The 22278-nt window shown below is 40.5% G+C and overlaps 1 protein-coding gene across 1 annotated transcript in view; it reads right to left on the bottom strand.

Annotated features, from left to right (window-relative positions):
- The window catches only part of MYO3B (myosin IIIB), a 389700-nt gene that overhangs the window by 160871 nt on the left and 206551 nt on the right, over positions 1 to 22278 (bottom strand). Inside the window, exons 23-24 of the mRNA XM_054562662.1 lie at positions 14826 to 14903; positions 9869 to 10074 (exon numbers count right to left, since the gene is read on the bottom strand). Coding sequence (XP_054418637.1) covers positions 9869 to 10074; positions 14826 to 14903 — 284 coding nt within the window. The remainder of the gene's footprint in view (positions 1 to 9868; positions 10075 to 14825; positions 14904 to 22278) is intronic.

Raw genomic sequence — 22278 nt, 5'->3', positions numbered from 1 at the left:
TCTCCCTAACCCTAGTGGTAGGTTTTCTAGAATAGAAGGTTTCTGCCCATAATCATCAAGAGCTGAGTAGTACTGAACCAAAAACAGAGAGAGTAAGTGAATGCTTTGAAAGTGGAGATTCCCAGTTTTCTGCTTCTACTGGAACCATAGAGCTTTAGTAGCTGGAGCTAGACAGAAGATTGACTACTAGAATCTTTCTGAAGGCAAACATCAGTCTTTTTATTGAATGAACATTACAAAATCATCATAATTCATTTGGGTAAGTGGACATATGGTGTTACTTGAGATGTTGCTGCCTGGAGGGTGAATCTGATTCAGCTTGGACCCCATTTAGGACTTTATACTTACTGTTAAATGGCATGGGCGGGGGGGTTCTCTTATTTCCCTGAAGAAACAGAAAACAGCAGATTGATTCAGAACCCAAAGACAGCTGGCCAGCAACTCAATGCAGAGATTGCACAGGACGAAGGAAAAACTGCAGACCCATAGAATTAGAAACAAGTTTTTGTTGAGGGAATGATAGGTTATGGAGAGAATTCTGTAGCATGGAAGGGAAGAAGCAACCTTCTTGAACAAAGTAATTATTAAAGACTATACTTAAAGCACAAATAGAGGCCGGGAAGGAGACCCTGACAAAGTGCTATGTGGCACAAGAACATCATGACCCACACTGATTAAGATTAGAGAAAAAATGTCAAAAGCAAGAAGATGAATTCAAACTGGGCCAGGACAGACTGTGAGTTCTCCCTAATTCCTTAATGTAATAGAGCTGGAAATGGTTTTCAGAAACACACTGAATAGGGTAGCTGTGGCTCAAAAAACAAAAACTCAAAAAACAAAACATTAAATATGCTTAAGTTATAGTTCTTATTCCAAAGTTAACATTGTCATTGTCAGTAAAACTTTTATTCCTTTTAGAAAATTCTAAATTTAAGGCCTCCTCTAGGCAAATAGCGAGACACTCCTGCACTGTTACAGCTGATTCCAGAGTATGAAATGGTGAAAACAAGGGGTAACAGTTGCTTATTGTTTTAGCCCATCCATCCTCCTCTGCTCCTCCCTTTAACAGAGCCCCTCAGACCATGGTCCTAGCAGGGCTGACTCCATTCCCTGGCCAGTTGACCATAGGCTCTGCTAGTCATTCCCCTGGTTACAGTCAGTTATCAGTTTTAGCGTAGGCATCAGACCCAAGATGGGACAACCAGAGAGTTCCTTGTGTGGGAACTCTTATGAACTTGCTGCTGAAGTTGCTAAGTCTATAGGATGCTCCCAAAAGTAGCTTCCAGGGACCATCTTTGCCAACATATGAGGAATAATTGCCTAGCTGACAAGAAACTCAAAATAGAGAAAAGCAAAACTGATAAGTAAAAAAAAAGACAATGGCTTGGTAAAATTGCCTGATGCTCTCGATCTGGATACATCTTTAGTCTTCCTAGTTATGTAAGGCAATAACCACCCCCTTTTAAATTTTGCTTCAACTTGTTTGAGTTTCAGTCACTTATTGAAAGATTTTTAATACACCAAGGAAGCAGCATGATTTTACAAGACATTGTCTTAATAAGGCATATTTTGTGCTGTGTGAGGGAGCTCTAAGTGCTTCTTCTTCTCCTTCCTCCTCCTCCTCCCCCTTCCCCTCTTCCCCTTCTTCCCATTCTTCCTCTTCTTTGCCTTCTTCTCCTTCTTCCCCTTCTCCTCCTCCTCCTCTTCCTTCTTCCCCTTCTCCTTCTTTTTTTTTTTTTCCTGGAGTATGAGCTGAGAATAGGAATGAGGGGCTAGAAAAGCAGGCAGGAGCTGGAGTAGACAATCTCCCTTGTCCTAGTAAGTGTACCTCTTTTTTTTGGGGGGGGTGGAGCAGGATCAATATTTGTTGCAGAGAGAAGGGAGGCAAAGTTCTTTAAATGACACTCTTCTAATGTTTTAAATTGTAATAACAGTATTTCCAAACTAGATTAGAGGCTATCTATCATCTTATTTACGGTTTCTTACCTTTGCTTGATAAAGAGCTCCTTATGATTTACCTGAAATGTTATGCTCTAACAATCTTGATTCTACTTTATTTGCAAGTTAAACTAAACCTCAACAAAGCCAGCTCTCTATACTTGACATATACTTTAAAACAGCAAGGACCAAAGAGTCAGTAAGGAGGTGGTAAAAGAAGATAGTAATGAAGGAGAATGAGTAAGAGTTTGCTTCAATTCAATAAATGTTTATTAAACGCCTAATTTGTGTCAGACAGTGTGCTGGACAGTACAGATATAAAGTTGCCTCCCAGGTGGTTAATGTCAAGGTAAGAGGCGGGCAGCTAGTTTCCACTACAACATAGTAAATACCACCAGTCGCATCCATCAGAGGGGCTGCTAGCCCAGCCTGTGAGAGTCAAGGAGGATGTTGCAGAGAAGAAAATGCCTTTCCAAAGGCATGTACAAAGGTTAGCCTCGTTACATTAGCTCACTAAAGACTCGGAGAATGGGGATTCAGGCCACATAGCATGAACAAAAGCACAGGAGCATGGGGTATAGCTCCAAACAGTTCAGTTTTTGCTGGAGTATGAGCTGAGACATGGGAAAACAAGAGAAAGGAGACTGAAAAAGTAGGCAGGGGGCAGATCAGGAGACAACCCCATACCAGACGGAGGGCTGAGGCTCACCCAGTGGAGTTCTGAATGGTCATTTCAAATAAGGATTTTAATCAAGCAAGCAATATGCTTAAAAGGAGTTTCAGGTAAATCATATTCTGGTAGTTTTTTACAGAACAGAATAGGGAAGAAGTTCATTTAGGAAGCTGTGTCAAGATGTTGGGTGAAAGAGCTTTAAAAGGCCCAGAATAAATATAGATAAATAGAATAGAACTGAGACTTGAAATAAGTTATGACCAATTTACGGTCAGTTGATTTTTAACAAGGATGCCGAGACATTTCAACAAGAGAAAGAACAGTCTTGTCAACAAATAGTGCTGGAAAAGCTGAATGTGTACAAAAGAATTAAACTGGATTTCTACCTCATACCAGGTATAAAAATTAACTCAAAATGGACCATTGATCTAACTATAAGAATTAAAACTATAAAAATCTTAGAATACATAGGAATACACCTTCAGAACCTTGGATTAAGCAAGGGTTTCTTGGATATGTTCCCAAATGGATGACCAATAAAAGAAAACATAGAAAAATTAAACTTCATTGCAATTAAAAACTTTTATGCCTCAAAGGACCACGTTAAGAAATTGGAACAACAACCCACAGAATGGGATAAAATATTTGCAAATCATATACCTGATAAGGGGCTAGTATCCAGAATATATAAAAGTCAACAGTTAAATGAGCCAAGAATTTGAATAAACATTTTTTCCAAAGGAGATATACTAATGACCAATAAGCACATGAACAGATGCTTAGTTTAGTGGTGATGGCTGCACATCTCTACGAATATATTAAAACCACTGAATTGTACTTTAAAAGGGTGATTTTATCATATATGAATTGTATCTCAATTAATCTGTTGTTATTTTAAAATAATAGCAATTGACATTGCGAGAAGTGGGTTAGCCGAATTAACAAACCCTAAGAGAAGGCATGGGAGATTCTCAAAGGGACTCTGTTGAGGAACTTCAGCAGGTAAAGTCAGCAGAGCCTGGTCATGGCCTGCTTGAAGAAACTGAGGAGAAGACATAGGTGGCACCGAAATTTCTGGAGGAGAAAGTGGAGGAAGAGAAAGATGAAAGAGCTGAAGGAGATACCAAGGCACCATGGCTCTCATGCCATCATGAGAAGTGGAAGCTGCTGATGAAAGAGAGACAGGGAGAGTATTATCCTGTTCACCAGACAATAACAACTGTTATGAACCAGGTCCTGAGAGATACGGGTCTTTCTAGAAGACTTAGAGGCTAAGTACAGCCCAGGAATCTGCATGCAACCACCAAAAATCTTCAGGATGTGGGCTCTGTACATTCCTGCCTTCTGATCATGCAGACAAGGGAACGTCTTTACAGAAATGTGAAGTTACTTGCCAAACATTATGTCCAAGAGGAGACTAGAAATCAATCTTCTTATTAAACTGCATTATTTACTACAACACTTTAATAAACAAATCATAAGACTTTGAACTGAATGTGCTGTCCTATCCTTTAGACATTTGCCAGAGCACATCTAAACACATGCAGTCAAGTGTGTTTTGTCCCCAGGTAGACCTTCTGCTGGGCCGTGCTTCTGAGCCCACTAACCGTGACGCCATGAACATTCAGAGTCATTTTCTGTGATGTCTCTCAAGAGCATAACTTCCAGGAGGTTTCGGCTACCTGCCCGGCACTGCCAGGTGGCCTCTTTCGTGACTACCTGACAGTAGATAAATAGTCCCAACCCACCTGGCCTCATTGATGAGAGCGTTGGGAGCAACCTTTTCCTCAAAGAATCCAGGAAGGGAAAATAGGAAGGGGACTTCCTAGCCATTTTGCCAGAAAATTTAAGGATAATGGGGGAAGGAAGTATTTTAGGTTTGGCCAAGCCTACAGACTTGGGTGACTTCGGGAAGCTCTTCTGCATTCTGGAACCGACAGTATAATCCCCAAAACACTGCCTTGCACATCAGGATTCCAGTCCTGACTGCCAGAAAATACAAAAAGGTAAAGAGTAACATTAAACAAGCCTTCATCTTTTATTTACCTCCACCTGATAAACCTTGAATGGCTTCTTCCCTGACTTTGTTTTGTCTGCATATTTCCTGCTAAGAGTTTACAAAACAGCACTCCTGAACAGGAAGATAAGAGGAGAACCTATTTGTTAAATGCCATCAAGGGAAAAAAACTGCTAACTCATCCATTTTGTTGTTAAGTTGCTCAAAAGGATCAAAATACCAATTAACTTGCTGGCTCAGAAATCTTTGATACCCTCGTATTTACTGAAAGTTTTGAAATTCTTGTCCACACTTGCCTAGTGGCTTTCTGATTACAAACAAGAATGTGCCAATCTGTTTGGCATTTGACCTATTTTCTTAAATATTTTTATGTATTTAACACTTACTGGCTAAAACTACTGGACTAGTAACATTTATATGCTAAAATAATTTTTTTTCTTGTTCTGCCTCCAAATTTAAAAGGAAAAAAAGAGGCTCAAAGACAACTCTTTTGAAAAAACCATTTTGTTTTCATTTTTAATTTAAAAGCTCTCATTGCAAGTAACTTTTTTGTCCTTTCTTATCCATGGAATATAGTAGTGTTTGGAAGACTTGATGAAGCAAGGACCATATTAGGACCCATTATTCTCTGAGAAATTGTTGGAAAAATGACTTGGGCCTAAGTTTCAGGAAGGAGGTAAAAAAGAAACTAAGGAAGACTGACGGGACATGGTAGATTTTAGAACAGATTTTAATTCTTTCTGAATATCCTCAGATAGCAGAGCTTCTCAGAGGTAGTGTTTTGTTTTGTTTTGTTTTTTTTGCTTTGTTTTGTTATCACTATCCTTTATTTCTTCATTGAGAGTTTTATGAAAATTCTACCTGTAATCACATTCATACACAAGGCATCTGTATAGCAGTTGTGCAAAAAAGAACAGCATTCCATTCCAAAGTAAAGGCAATTTCTGGATTTAAAAACTCCACAGCAATTTATTTTAACAAACACTGACTGAATGCAGTGGATAGAGGAGATTAAGTGAATGCTGAAGCCAGGCTGTCTGGGGTTTACCATCAACTAGCATGGGACCTTGGGAAAGTCACTTGATTTCTTTCGGTGCCTCAATTTTCTCATCTGTAAAATGGAGATAATAATGTGAACAAAAAAAGGGTCTCAACAATAAATCTGACAAGACCAATGAACAAAAGGCACAAAAGATCAAGGGTGATCTAATCATAAATTCCCAACTAGGCAGATCATGATGGGTAGTCATGCCTCAGGCCTATAGAAGGAATGTTTGCCTTAAGCCAGCCCTGTCTCTTGTTCTTGTGTAGTGAGGTTAACACACCTTTGAAATGCCAGAAGTACTTCTCTTTTCCTGATCCCTCAGAGCTGTAACCACCCTTAAGAGAGCACAGAATCTCATCAACTCTGCTGTAATTCAATCATACAGATTTCCCTGCCTTGCTTTCTCCCACCTTTATGTAATCTTCCTTACATTCGCTCCTTAATTCCAAATGTATGAAAAGAACTGTGAAACTGTGCTTCTCCAGAGCAAGATCCTTAGCATGTTGGCTCAAATAAACTCTTATAAAAATTCTCTACAGGTTTAGATGTTGTTTATACCGACACTTACTTGGTGTAGTTGGCAGCACCAACCTGTGAACCTGGACCCTGTGCTGGGTACAAGTTTGAGCCCCTTGTGCCTTGCTGGTTCCCCACTTTGCATTGGGTGAACATGGGTGGGTTTTCTCTTGGAAACCTGGACCAACCTGCTTTAGGTAATGGGTCCTAACTTTTTTTGAGCTGATCTTAGAAAATCCAGTATAAGTGATGAAGGGTTGAGATAACCCAAGTAAAAGAGAGATAGATGAGTGGCTGTTTTTAATTTCTTCTCTTTTATCAAATTGCCTACTGAGAATCTGAACAAAACTTTTCCTAGTTAATGAGAGATTGAACTCTCTTCAGCTCTGATAGGGAAAGGATGCTTGCTTCCTCAACCTAAGTCTCAGGTATTCTTGGGTGATTAGGAATCTTTGTAGGGTTGCCTGAGGAAAAACTCCCTCTAGGGTGTGAAGCAGTCCTATGGGGATATCCACTGCATTTGGTTCTCTAAAGACGTGCCTACAAAGGCTGTTTTTCCCTAGAAGTTTGTTCAGACTCCACAAATTTCAAAGGAAAATGAAAACTAACATGGGAAATCATGACGTCAAGGCCAACAAATCCTATGACAGTCAGCCTCCCTTTAATACTCCTGCCGGAAGATGGTCATGATGGGGATCCTTTGATAATTCTAAATTAATCTTCTGTGCACATATTAGCAAAGTCCAGCTATAAAATAAAATTAGGCAAAAGGAATAAAAAGGATATATTTAATGGATCTCTCAAAGCTTCAAAAAGAGGATTTAGAGAAATGGATCAAACTATGGTGTTGTTTAAGTAGCAACCCAATTCTCTGAGGTATTAAAAACAGCTGTTCTCATCTATGTATTTATTTATTTATTTATCTATTCTCACCCAAAGGTACTTTCTTCATCACTTTTAGAGATGGGGGGAGGGAGAGAGAGAAACATCGATGCAAGAGAGAAGTATTGATTGGTTGCCTCCCATATACTCTTGGACTGGAGATCGTACGCACCCGTCTGGGGATTGAACCCACAAGCTAGGTATGCGCCTTGACCAGGAATTGAACCCACAACCCTTTAGTTACTGTATGACGCTCAGACCAACTGAGCCACACTGGCCAGGATAGCTGCCCTTATTTTAGAAGTGGAAAGGTCATTTGGAACATGACTTGTTAAAGACATATGTATTGTGTCTTCTTATCCCAACTGCCAAAATGTAATTTTGATCCAACTAGTTCTTTTGTAAACTAATGAGTTTCTCTCATGACTAAAAGATCTCTGTATCTGCCTGAGTGTCTATATAGGTATGTTATAAATGTGAGATAATTTTCTACCTCTGGATAGTATTGTTAAAATTAATTTAATATTTATTTTTAATTAACTTAGTATTTTAATATTAATTTTATATTAATTTAATACTAATTGATTTGCAGACAAGTGCTTGTAAGTATTGGGTATTCTAAACTTCTCAGGAATGCAGAAACTAACACAAATACTTTTCAAGTCCACATGATCCAAGATTAATCCTTAGTAAACAAAAGGTAGTTTAACTTTATTGGTTTACGTAGAATAGACATGTCTTTCAAGTTATTGTTAATAAATACAATATTTGTATTTTATCCAGGTTCAGAAAAATAAGTCCATGTTAATAAATGACTTTGGTATTTACAAAATAGGTTTCTGGAGGTTATAAAACATCTTCATAAATTTGCCATACTAAAGAATGCTAATTGTGTACTTCTTAGTTTTCATTAGAAATTGAGGTTTTAAAGACTAAAAATCTCAATATATGTAGGAATAAATTCGTGGTGTTCCAGAAAGACCCCTGGAAACCTCAAAGACTTGTTTTTATGTTAAATTGCATGAGAAGCATTATAAAATAAGTGATTAAAAAAATACCTTCTAGGTTGTATTGTCTGGGTCAACAATGGTTGTAAATTAAATAAATTGTCAGGGCTTGAGAAACCCAAGACAGTTGCTTGGTTATTTAAGGCCCCCTGGCAAACGCCATTGTTCCATTTTTGCATTCCTTCATGTACCATAGTGCATTTAAGCTGGACTTACATTAGATGAAGGAATTTAGGAGCTGATATTATTGAAAGGAGACATCTTACACAGTTGCCAAGGTTTGATAAAGTCACTTCAAGAAAATGCCAAATAGGTAACCTTGTCCTCTCACAGCTAGCTCCTAGGAGACCAAGACTTTAAAGATCATCGACTGCCACCTGGAAATTTTGTTGACTGCAAAGAATATCAAATAAAAGACTCCAACCTTGTTGGAAGGGACCTTTTCATGAACCTAACTGCAAATGGATATTTACCCTTATCTCTGATACTCATCTGCAATAGGCACCAAAGACTCCTTGAGGTCGAGAAGCTGCTGATTATCAGAGATAGTCATCCCAAGACATCAAGGGCTTTATACCAACAGATTGATATTGAACTCAGAAAACATTTGATTGTCTACCTGTCAACTAGTGATATTAGTCATAATGATAGTTATACATATTCTTTCAGTTTTTCTATATAGTCCAACTATTAATGATTACTGACAATGTATAACTTTTAATATTCTTTATGACTTATGTAAATGTTAAACTAGATGCAAAAGACAGAAAAATGAGATAGACAGCAAAACTTAGATCATGATAGTTCACAGGACAGTGTTTTTTCACAATGAAGAGTATTAGACCTGACTGTCTCCCATTTACCTGCCCTTTGCCTTTGGGAAGATTCTACCTCAACTCACTTCCCATGGCTACTGTATTGCCTCATCCCCAATACTGCACTGTTTCAACAAGACTACATCAGTATTGAGACTGCCCAAGAATGAGCCTTTCTAGCTCCGTGAGACCACAGTATTCAACCGAAAGGTTGGTCATAAACACATCCTTCAGATTAGTTTATGACCAATAAAGATAAAATTATAGAGCCCCTTTTTGTTTAGAGGTAATTAAATCATACAGATTTCCCTGCCTTGATTTCCCCCAGCTTCATGTCATCTTCCTTACATTCCCTCCTTAATTCCAAATGTGTAAGAACTGCAAAACTGTCCTTATCCAGAGCATTTGAGATCTTGCTTCTTAGCATCAGTTTGGCTCAAATAAATTCATAAAAATTCTCTATAGGTTTGGACATTTCTTACATTGACAGTAATAGAGTTTAAATTACAGGGCTGTTCCATAGATCAAATGATATTACACATTTAGAACATTTCAGATGCTATGTTAACGTTGGCTGTCATATGAGGCCATGCCGTTGTGTTAGCCTGGGAGAGGAGTGGGTACCTGGGTGCATTCACATCTGTCAGGATCTTGACCCACTTATGGAGAGAGAGTTTCATCCTACCAAATAAATACCTGGATATTTTAAAAACTAAGGATATATAACATATAAATATCTATGGATACTTTTATTTTTTAAAATGTGATCAGAAGGAGATTTAATCTGTTCTCCAGATCACTGCACTTTAGTTGGAGCAAAATAAAAATTCAACATTTAAGCAAGTAAACGGTAGCTTGTAACCAGCCAGTTACATGTTTGAAGGCAAGTGGGAAGGAAGAATCACCCCAGTGGACAGGGATGGCCATGGGAGAGTTGTATTTAACATAATACATTTCCTAAGATGCCAGCCTGACCTTTTCACAAACTCTTCAAAGAGGATGCGGTGGGAATACCCCTGCTGGCGGATGCGGACTGTCTCCAGGATCCCTGTGGAGCGGAGCTGGGCCAGCACTCTCTCTTGAGAGAACTTCAGGGCCTCTCGATCATCATTGGGTTTAATGCAGCGCACAAAGTGGGGCTGTCCAACCACCATTTTGGAGAGCAGATCCATCAGAGAATACTAACGGGGGAAAACACACACATGGAATGAGATTACCACAAACATAATGGATAACTACAACACAGTCTGACAGGGGCTTCTAGAGCAGTTCACTGGTTTGTAATGACTCATGGGCTTTTTCTGAGGCTGAACAAGGAACCAGCAATTGGAAGTGATGATATAAATTCTGATGAGTACTTATAACTGCTTGTGGATTTGATTGCATTCTTTAAGCATCACCTAGTGCAAAGTAATGTCCCCATTTGGCAGAAACTTAGCAGCCTAAGAACATATTCAGATTATCCCCTAACTCCATCACCAGAAATAGTTCCTCTCTGGTATTCCAAGCAATACTCCATAAACTGTATCTGTCGTTTTAAAAGTCCAGCTTTTAGGGAAGGTGTTAGTTGCTTTCTCACCCTGAGAACCATCACAAAGTCTAAGCATATCCTTTCCATTGGTAAAGGAAAAAATTTAAAAAGGGTAAAGGAAGCAAGAAAATTGAAGGAAAGAAGATTATAATAAAGATCAACTAACATACACTGAGTGGCTGGCGCAGAGAAAAAGCATGTGGAAAAACAAAGGGGTGCTTGTGCAAGGGAGGTTTCAGTTGTTCCAAGAGGGCATCTGCTTTTGGAGCTCCTCTTTGGGACATGTCTTTAGGAGTAATTACAAGCCATGCAGGAAATCAGTCTCATTATTTTCATAATCACACCTCCTACTGGTTCAAAATGGTGTTACCTAGCTTGCCATTACACCTTATTTCTTGAATTTAGCATTTGGGGACCTATATTCTGAGGATACCAAATTGACTATCATGGGTATATTTCTGAAAAACTATAAGCCAAGACTTCTCTGCTGATAGAAGGATTTTGGGCTCTTGGGGGTGACTTCACATAGTTGCTCAGTCTCCAAGTCCTGTGGAATGGACACACACACACACTTGCACACAAGACACAACGAAGATACAGCTGCTAAAGTGAACAAGATAAGAAACAAGTAGTGACTTCTGGTCAAGATGGAAACATAAGTAAACACAGTTCACATCCTCACCCAATCACAGCAAAAATTATCACTCTCACTCAGAGTTGTCAGAAAATCAAGCTGTATGGGAGTCCAACAACCAAGGAATTAAAAAGTCATATTCGGACTTCCAGTCAAGATGGTGGCATAGGCAGACATGACTTGTTTTTTCACATGACCACATCAAAATTAGCAACTAAAATACAGAAAAATCATCACTCAGATCATCAGAAATTGAGTTGAATGGAAGTCTGACAACTACAGAATTAAAGAAACCACATCCATCCATATTGGTAGGAGGGGTGCAGATGAGGAACAGGCCAGTCCCTCACCCACATGTGGTTGAAAAAGTTCGGGAAGGCTATCTCAGGAGCAAGGAGTCCCAGCCCCACACCAGGCTCCCCAGCCCAGGGTTCCAGTGCCAGGAAGATAAGTTCACACAACTTCAGACTGCAAAAACTAAAGGGAATTGAGTTGGTGAAAGAAACTTCTGGCAAAAACTAGAGGGAATTGAGTTGGTGAAAGAAACTTCTGGAACCCCAAGCAGTTTAAGAACCCACACGTGGACTCACCTGTCAGACTCACTCCCTCTGAGCTCCAGCATTAGGGTAGCATCTTGAAAGGCACCAGTGGTATACATGGAGAAACTGAAGTGTCTGGCATCAAGGAGAGCAGAGGCCATTGTCTCTTTCCTAAGTCCTCTCTACCATAGAGCCAGCAAGCTGGTGCCATATCTGAGATTCCATCAACCTGGCTAATTCGGTTTGATCTGCCTTGGAGAGCCTCAGGGACTCTGCCCCACCCAATTTTATGGGCCTACCAAGCTGCTTTTCTATATGAATGCCTGGTCTTGATTCATGCTTCACAATTTCCTCAATCCACTCAAATAAGCAGCAGCTGGCCTCAGTGAGTCCCAGGCCCTGCACTAGCAGCAGCCAGCCTAGATTTACAGCTTGGCTTCACCTGAAAATCTCCAAACCTGGCACAAGTAGCAGACATCTCAGATGGCTTTAGAGCTCAGGCAGGGTGCCCCTAGCAAGACACAGGTCGGGGCTGATCTTGGCCTGCACCACCTGGGAAATCCTACGGCCACTCACCCAGTGGACAGCTACACACTATGTGGGAGCACCACCACCCTGCCTCTGTACAGCTGATCCTTTATGGAAGGCTGAGGTTGGTGGTCAGTGGTCACAGCCAGTCCTTGCAGCTGACTGGCTTTGGTAAATCCCTCCCATTGATCTGCCAACAGCAACCAAGGCTCAACTATAAGAGGAGGGTGTACTCAGTCCACAGGAAGGGTGCACCTTGAGTACCCAGCTTGGGTGACATGAGAGGCTGTGCCACTGGACCCTACAGGACACCTACTACATTAAGCCACTACCAAGACATGGAGTCAAAGAAGCCCTACCTAACACAGAGAAACAAACACAGGGAGGCTGCCAAAATGAGGAGACAAAGAAACATGGCCCAAATGAAAGAAGTGATCAAAACTCCAGAAAAAGAGCTAAATGAAATGGAGATAAGCAATCTATCAGATGCAGAATTCAAAACAATACTTATAGGATGCTCAAGGAACTTAGTGAGGACCTCAACAGCATAAAAGAGATCCATTTAGAAATGAAGGATACACTAATTGAAATAAAGAACAATTTACAGGGGAACAACAGTAGAGTGGATGAAGCCAAGAATCAAATCAATGATTTGGAACATAAAGAAGCAAAAAAACACAACTACACAGAACAACAAAAAGAAAAAAGAATCCAAAAAAAAAAAAAATGAAGATAGTATAAGCAGCCTCTTGGACAACTTCATGCATTCTGACATTCACATTATAGGGGTGACAGAAGGAGAAGAAAGAATGCAAGAAATTGGAAATCTATTTGAAAAAAATGAAAGAAAACTTCCCTAATTTTGTGAAGGAAATAGATATACGAGTCCAGGAAGCACAGAGAATTCCAAACAAGATAGATGCAAAGAGGCCCACACCAAGACACATCATAATTAAAATGCCAAAAGTTAAAGATAAAGAGAGAATCTTAAAAACAGCAAGAGGAAAGAAGTTAGTAACCTACGGGAGAGGTCCCATAAGACTGTCAGCTGATTTCTCAAAAGAAACTTTGCAGGCTAGAAGGGACTGGCAAGAAGTATTCAAAGAGATGAAAAGCAAGGACCTACAACCTAGATTACTCTATCCAACAAAGCGATTATTTAGAATGGAAGGACAGATAAAGTGCTTCCCAGACAAGGTAAATCTAAAGGAGCGCATCATCACCAAGCCATTATTATATGAAATGTTAAAGGGACTTACTTAAGAAAAAGAAGATCAAAACTGTGAACATTAAAATGGCAATAAATTCACAACTATCAACAATTGAATCTGAAAAACAAACTAAGTAAAAAAGCAGATCAGAAACAAAATCACAGATACTGAAACCATTTGGAGGGTTATCAGTTGGGAAGGGGAAGGGAGAGAATGGGGGAAAAGGTTCATGGATTAAGAAATACAAATTGGTAGGTACAGGCAGTGGGATGTTATGGACAGTATAGGAAATGGAGTTGCCAAAGAACTTATATGCATGACCCATGGACATGACCTAGGTGGGGACTGCTGGAGGCAATGGGGGGTATTGGGTGGAGGGTGGTAAAGGGGGAGAAATTGGGACAACTGTAATAGCATAATCAATAAAATATATTTAATAAAAGAAATAAGTGGTAATTAGAAATGTACAAACATGAGTGATGAAACATGGCCTGAATGCCCTCCTGGCAGAGAAGCTGTAGCAGGGATCACTACATGGATAAAATGCTGGACACAAAGTCCATTGGGCTCCTGTAATTCATGCCCTGAGCTCAGTTTTTGTCTGCCTCTGAAGCACAGTTGGCTAGGTTAGAATTCTTGATTCTAGATCCTCTTGAATCTGCTAGCTTTCTGTAAAGCCTGCTATCCATGGTGCTGGCTCCCAGGTGGCCTGGCAACTCTGGTTCCTGACCCAGCTTCCCACCTGACTTCCCTTCCCTGCAGAAGCCCTTGCTGTGGTGACTCCATTTTGCAACCTTATTCATTTGTCCCTGGGATCAGTAGCGCTGTCTTTGACCTACCAGCATCTCCACCAGGAAGGTGTCTGGACATTAGCTCTGATTTTTACATGATCTCTAAGGGGCTTCCAACCCAATCTACAATTTAAAAATAAACAAATTTGTGCCAACTGGTACAAGAGTGTCTGTGTCTTATCTTTCCTCTTATAATGTACAAGTAACAGAGCCCATCTAGAGACAATGTTTTCACTCAAAGGAAAAATGGGACAATTCAATTAAGGAAAATAAAGTCAAAGCTAAGACAGATTCTCTCAGGATCGAAACTAGATAAGCTATCTTCTGAAATTTTATTAACTTCTCTGCTTTTCAGTAAATATGCTGGGAAAGTGGCTGATCCACTAGCTTAAATGCCAACAAGGGGCTCAAATGTTAACAGAATCAGCACACTCAGGGGACAGGGTTGTGTGCCAGTGGCAGAGAGGGCTCTCTGTAAACACCCGGGCTTCATCTGATCTTTCTGAGATCAGAGAACATTGTACTCGGAGGTAGAGGTTCCTGGCTGTACTTTTCTCTCCCTACACCCCCACCTTTTTAAACTGGCTCTCGTGCTCTGCTCTTGTTTCAATGACTCTATCAGATCTAGGTCTCTTGCGGGAAGCGTTGGCAAGTCCTTCCTGTAAATAGGCAGAATAGAGATCAGGAAGACTCCATACCCGGAAGTAAGAAGCCATGGTCTGTCTCTTCATGTTGGTGGTTTCTTCCGGATGCCGGATTACCTCCATAGTGTCCACCTAGAACATAAGCAGACAGAGGTGTTTTGAGGACATAGACTACTCATTTCCTGGCTTTCTCAAAATCTGAAAGGCTGTTTGGTCAAACGTCTGAGGGGCCTTGATATTTAGACTACAATAGTGTACGCTATAGGGAGAACTTTTAAAGATATATAAAAGAGAAATAGAATTTGCACTGTTCTACTTGCTTGACAATGACCTCACTCTGCAAAATCCTATATGACCTAAGTATAAACCCTCATCAGTGTTATTTCTATACTTCTTCATGTTCTAATGGGCCCCTGTTAAGTTCTCCAATACTGTCACACGAGGACAAACTATTTCATAAAAGAAAACTAGGGGAAGGCCCATGAAGGGGGGTGATTATAAAGACATCGGCCCAAAGCCCAGGTTGAACTGCAGGAAATAAGGTGAGTTCCAGTGGCTTTCCTGCCATCAGACCTTGATGCTGCTACACCCCTCCTGCCCCCCACAGTTCCCATGTGCACACATGCACCTGAACTTGGAACACTTCTGTTCCTAATCATTTGTCCCAGCTACCTGGGCTGACTGGAAGGAATTTATGAATAAAAACAATTGTAGGAATCAACTGCAAGCAGCCTGTGTTTTGTTATTGTACCTCAACAGTAAATGCCCTGCTCCTGTACACACAAAGCTATCTGGTTTGCAGAATGCACGAGTGGCATTTCAGCACCGGCCTACACTGTGGCAGCTTCCCATCTGCTCTGAGCAGGTGGCAAGGGTCCGAAGCAGGAGCATTTGAAAGGAAGATGCAACTGTCAGCACGTGTCTTCTGCTCGGTGAACTGCTGTCCAGGCAGCCACCTCCCTGTGGGGTGAAGCCGCCTGCGGCCTTGTTCAACAAAAGTGAAAAGTGGGTGCTGAAGAAACAGGGACACAAGGAGCAGGGAGAATAATTAGTGCTACTTCCAGGGGTGTTTAGCAGTTGTGTGCAAAATGGAAGGAAATGCTTCACTTGGCTTGGATAAAGAAAAACTGGTTTGTTTAAGATGGGAATAAATGTGGAGCTAAGTTTTAAAGAAACTAGAAAAGCAACCTAAATAGTGAGTGACCAGAGCTACGGGACTCTCTCTCAGGGAGACGACTTCAGGGGCAGTGCAGCTTTCTTTTTCTAGGCCGCAGGCTGGATGTGTTCCCAAAGCTGTCAGTCTATTTGTGTGCAACTGAAGCAACCGTACGACCACCTGTGGGTGTGACTTCTGAAATTTTTCTAGTGAGAAAGGAGGAAACAGAAGCTCTGTGTTGAGAAGGAAGGCTGTGCTGATGTAGAAGAGGGAAAAACAAACACAACACACCCATCCCATCCGCAGAAGCACTGGACTCTCTCCCATCATCTGCCTAAAGGTTTCTTCCCACCTCACCTCCACTCGGATGAGAGAACACAGAGCTGATGAGGTGTTGGGACAAGGAAAGAAGGACTTGCATAGGGTATGCCTTCAAATTGTTAATTCTGAGAGTTTTCTTAAACTTTTTTGTCTCCTTATTTTCTTTTCCTACTACCTGACCTTCACACACACTTGTATACACACACACACACACTACACTTTCAGTAATTTCCCCACCACGTCCCCACTCCCTTTCATTCAGAGATTCTCCCTGAAGACCCACATCTTGCCTTGAGCCTTGCTTTTTCTCCTTCATTTCCCTTCCTTTTTATTCAAATCAGCCAGCTAGCACCAGCCCCTCAGGCTCTAATGCACTGTGAAAGGGCCACTGAAAAGCTCATCCACATTTCTTGTATTTAGTACAATTTACCTGTTACCACCCCTCAAAATTACAGTGGACCCCACCATTTGAGAATTTAACAGCTTCCTGCTCAGAAAATTCTTGATATATATTATTTCTGCTGTGACATAATTTAAGAGATATTATATGTATTGTTTTCAAGATCAGTACCCATCTCCTGCAGGAAATTGAAAAAATATAGAATGAAGCACCAGTTTGCACTTCCAAAGTCATATTGCTGCTGGGCTCCCCGTCTAACCGCTCAGCCTAAGTTCTGTCCTTGTACTCGTTCACAGAGTAACTCTAGGGAAGTAAGTAAAAACCTACTCTGTGTTATATACAACCTGGAAATGCTAGTACTTGCCTGCAGTTCATCACCTATATTTAGTACTGTATTTTAAAGAATAAATAATATGTTATTAGAGTATTTCCTAATTTAAGAATTTAGAAAGGTCTTGGGTTGGTCAAGGGTCTCTTTCATATTGCAGTCACTGGTTCTCCTGAACAAATAGAGTGAGTCGAATAGAGGAAAGGGACACAAGAGCTGTATAGGTTAACAAAAGTCCAACAAAGGTAAGTCAGGAGTCAGCTACATGCTGCCTGACATGGAACCCAGCTGACTGGAGATGCAAGCAGAACACGAAGATCACCTAGACAAAGAAAATTCCTGCAAAGACTGGTTAATAGCTACTCATCCGTACCTTATCATTTACCTATATCATAAAAGGAAAACACAAGGCCACAAAAATATACCTTGTAAAGGCTAAAGTTAATCCCAACCTTTTTCAAATCTCTATTCCCCATACCAGCAATTTTCCATATAAAGTACAAACAGATAGATAGATATAAGCTCAACCTCTAGAGATGGTTGAGGCCTCTCTTCCTTCTCACATAAGGAGCCCACCACTCGGTCTACAGAGTAGATTTTCTTGCTTGTTCTCTCTGCTCAATAATACCTGCTTTCCACTTTAACCTCTTGCCTGGTTTACATCTTGAATTCTTTCCTGACCAAAGTTAAGAGCCCTCTTGGCCCAGGGCTCGAGTCCCCACTAGGGACTTGCCCTTTTGGCTTCAAGTCTAAATGAGGAAATTTTGGACAAGGCACATACCAGAGTTGCCTGTCTTGGCTCTTGAAACTAAGAGACCTCTGTCTACGCTGGGTGTATCATGAACTTTAGAGAATTTTAATGAACTCCAAAATAGCAAACCCAAGAGTGATGAGAAGGTTGTTGTCTAACCTAAGAGCTCATCTTCCTGAGCTAATATAATTAATAGTGGCCTCATTTAATTAAAAAAAAACAAAAAAGAGTCTCTTGGAATGAATCCAGAAAGGGGATTCTATTAGGGGAGTCATCTAGCAAATAGCTCTTCCCAAATGACAATTTCACAAAACAAACAAACAAACAAACAAAAAACCAAACAGTCCGTTCCAAAGTGTGTTTTAAGTTTTTACCTCAGAGGAAGAAAAGAGACCAGACAAACTTTCCTAGCCTCTGGGGTATGTGCTATAAACAGACTTTTGGAATCAGGCACACGTCATTCAAATTCTAGCTCCTCTACTTATGAGCTATGTGGCTTTGAACTTATTTAACTTCTCAGAGCTTCTGTTTTCCTCATGAGTAAAAAAGCATTGCCTTGCACACAGAAGAAATCAGTCCCTCTCCCATCATTAGGGTGCTTATTTAGTTTTAGTTTAGTAATCAATATCAAGGATGCAGGATTTTGTTCCATGGCAAAAGGTAAGTACTAGTGTTAGTGTAGGAACCTAGTTATTAATAAAGGAATGAAGCAAATGGAATCAGACATTATGTCTGATTAACTAGGAAGCTGTTGCATTCACAGACTCATCAGGAGACAGCCGCATCCTCCACCAAATGAATGCTAATCCTCAAGTGGGCAGGAAGAACTGCTTTCCAGTCTCCCTGGAGGACAACAACCTGTTAGCTGGGATTATGGGTGGGGGGAGACAAGGATGGATAAAACAGTAAAGGAGCAATTCCTTTGCTGAGCACATGTGTGGCAGAAGCTATGATGGCGCAGGGGGAGGTAAGTACATGGGCAGTAGGAACCAGATGGTGAAGCAGAGCTTTGAAGCATGCACAGTATGAGCCAAAATGGCAACCGTAAAGGGGAGGTCTAGCTTGGGAAAATCTGGGGAAAGGGATTGGATAAGGCATGAAACCCCAGAAGATCCAGGAAGAGAAGGAATATGGGGAGACGCCAGCACAAGGCCACAAAGAATTAGGAAGAAGATTGGTTAGTCTGAAAGAAGCTCACCCCTTCCCAAACCAAAGAGATATAATCAAAGCTTAACAAAGGCCCATCTCGGTACTGCACGTTTGTGCTCTCTCTGTCACAGCCTGGGTGTGTCAGGCAACTGGGATGGAGTGCAGCCGGGAGCGGAGACTATACTGGACTACTGGAGCCCAGGGCGATGGCGTCACAGCTCTGGATCCTGACCCTCCTGGTGGGCACTTGTGCTCACCAGGCCCAGGACTTCTTACATAGCAAGATAGAGCTCTGCTGCTTGGTCATGGATGAGATATTGGGCACCTGGGGCAAGTCCTTTGTTTTTGCTCCAATAAATCTTGCTACTATTGCTCACGTTCTCCTATGTATGAATCCCCAAAGTGCTTTTCACATGACTGTGTTGAAGAGTCATTTCCACTGGCAATACTAGCTCCCATGCAGCATAGAAAGGAGACCTTTTTATTTATTGGCAGAGAAAATAACCAATGAAACCAATTTCAAAATGATTAGTAGAACCAATATTCTGAATAAAACCAGTATACCTTTTTCCTAAAACACCAATTTAAACAACAATATAAGTTAATTGGAGCCAAACAAGCTTGCTTTTTGCCCACATGACTAATGTCCTGCTGGGTTCCTTGTGAGAGGTGCTGGTTAGCCTTCAAAGTAGTCATGAGTAAGCTTTGTGAATTGTGGTACAGACCCCAAGCCCATAGGAAATGAGCATGCTTTCAGATGGTTTTCAAAACATGAGTAATAAAACATTTATCATTTCCAATGTGAAATCACTGTACTGAACACTTTGCCTACATTGTCACTGAATTCTCAAAATGACCCTATGATGCATGTACTTTTATTATTCTGATTCTACATATGAGGAAGTCAAGGCTCAGAGATTTTAGATAAATTTCCCAGTCTTGCAGCTAGTAATTGGCCATAACTAGAACTGAATCCTGCTCTGATTCCAAAACCTACTTCTAAAACATTATATGCTGCCTTTCTATATGGTTGACATACTTATAAAAACAGTCTGAAAGCATGGGATTATTAAAAAGATTTGCTTCATCTGTCAACTAAATTTACTCTAGAATAAAGGCATAGACTCCAAAAAGTCTCATACACTATCTAGATTTCAGCAATAAATGAATCAGTGAAGGATTTTTTTCCTCTGGTCTTGGTTAGTACCCACTATTTGCATCCTGAAACCTCAAAAGTGCTTTTATTTATCTTCTTGACAAGGCCTTTTGCCAAAAAATCTTACTGCTATCAAGTGACCCATCCATTGCTTAAGGAAAACATCCTATAGCATCACTCCTCTCAAAAGCCCCACAACACTAAATAGGACAGCAAGGCTGGCGCTGGCCCGGCCCAGCTCACGCGCGGAATGTCTCGGAGGCCAGTTCCCGTGAGGCCACCTCTGCTCTTTTTTCTCTTGGAGAAGGCAGAAATGAACTGCAGGAGGGTTTTTTTTTTTAATTGCTGTTGTAGTTATATCGCTTATTCTTTATTAAATGCATTATATAATCATCAATGTAAACAGAGGTAAGAAAATTCAGAAACATGACCTGTTTATGACTTTATTCCCTCTAACTTAATTGTTTCTTGGTGTTAGTATATATAATGAACATTAACCAGCTAGTTTTTGAGATCCATGCCAAGCGTAAGCTGGAAGGATGGAACAGTTAAAAATATTTTACAACAGAATATTTATTAACCCTTCAAACATCCCCTTTGCATAGACAAGTATATTGTCTGTTTTTCAGAGGGCAAAGCAGAGCAATAGCAAAGAGTTTGGTTTCTTTCCTCCCTGCTGACTCCATTTGGTCCCTGTCATCTTCCTCTGTGGGGTGGTAACTGCTTCAAGGAAAGATGCTTTATCTCTTCCAAAATGGGCTTTATTTTCCAGTATCATTGTTCTGTATCGTAAGTGGTCTTTCTGAGAATCAGGTGACGAGGTCCAGAATATGCCATAGTGGCATGTGAATTATTTTAAGCTGAAGACATGTAAGAATCAACAGTGGCAAGAATCTTTTTTCTGAACTTCCATTCTTTGCCTAGAAGCAGAGCCTTGCAAAAGAATTCAACTGTCATAAATCCCCTCTTTAGGAGCTCTGTAACCAGGGAAGACTGACTCTTATCACCAGAGATGACAAGTCAGAACCAGGATAAGAAATTGTTTAAATAGACAGTGTCATAAAAGTGTTATACATCCCATCTATTCACCTAAGCTACCATTAATGAGGGGGGACTCAAACAAATTAGGATTTATTTATTAAAAATTGTGTATTTATTCTTACATGTTTATTTATTTTTTAAATATTTTTAAATATGTATTTATCTTTAGAGAGAAGGGAAGGGAGGAAGAAAGAGAGGGAGAGAAACATCAATGTGTGGAGAGATACATTGGTCAGTTGCTTCTCACATGCCCCCATCTGGGGACCTGGCCCATAACCTAGACATGTGCCCTGACTGGAAATCGAACCCATGACCTTTTGGTCTGCAGAATGGCACTCAATCCACTGAGCCACACTTGCCAGGGGTATCCTTACATGTTTAAACTTTAGTCCTGTTCAAAGTATTCTCCAGTTGATGCAATACATCTATCAAGACATTTTTTTCACTGCTTGAAACAGTTTTTGAACTCTTCAATTTTGATGTCTTCTGCCATTTTTTGTTTCACCTCTTCCACATCGGCAAAACCTTTCCCTTTGAGGATTTTTTTCATCAGGGAAACAAACAAACAAAAAAGTTGCTCGGGGTGAGATCAGTTGAGGAGGGAGGGCGTGGCACAGGGGTCATGCTGTTTTTGGTCAAAATCTGCTGAACACTCAGTATGATATGGACAAGTGTGCCCCTAAATCACCTGTCATGAAATGGGCAAATGTGTTGAAAGAGTCTTCAAAAAAAAGATTCACTGAAGCCAAACACAGCCTCTCACAACAATGCCAGCTGATACACTGATAAAGATGTGTTCCTGGAACACTCACCTAGCGGGTAGATGCCTGTACTACAAAAGGGCCCAACTTCTAGAACATAATTCTGTTTTTTGGTGTCCCTCCCTCATATTTTTTCCAGAAGTTATTTATTCTCCCAAAAACGTCCTTCTCCTTCTCATCTCCTATTAAGATGATGGTATATAAGCCCCCAAATCAAACTCTCTCTTTGAGTCATTTTTTGCTGAACTCCTGTATGTACATGAATAAAATGGGGTTTTTTTCCTCTTGCTAACCTATCAGTTTGACTTATTTTACAGTTCCCTAACTGTGGAGAAAATGCTTTTTCTCCTTCTACACAGGGTTTTAAAGGATTCCATAATGTTGCTTCAAATGTCCTAATTCTTGATTCCTAAATGCCTTAGTCTCTTCCACATTGCCCATATA

Source organism: Pteronotus mesoamericanus, unplaced genomic scaffold, assembly GCF_021234165.1.
Source record: "Pteronotus mesoamericanus isolate MK-2021 breed Mesoamerican mustached bat unplaced genomic scaffold, CSHL_Meso_final scaffold_651, whole genome shotgun sequence".
In the NCBI taxonomy this organism is placed as follows: domain Eukaryota; kingdom Metazoa; phylum Chordata; class Mammalia; order Chiroptera; family Mormoopidae; genus Pteronotus; species Pteronotus mesoamericanus.
Note: the sequence above shows the minus strand (reverse complement) of the source record. Positions and strands in the feature narration are given on the sequence as shown.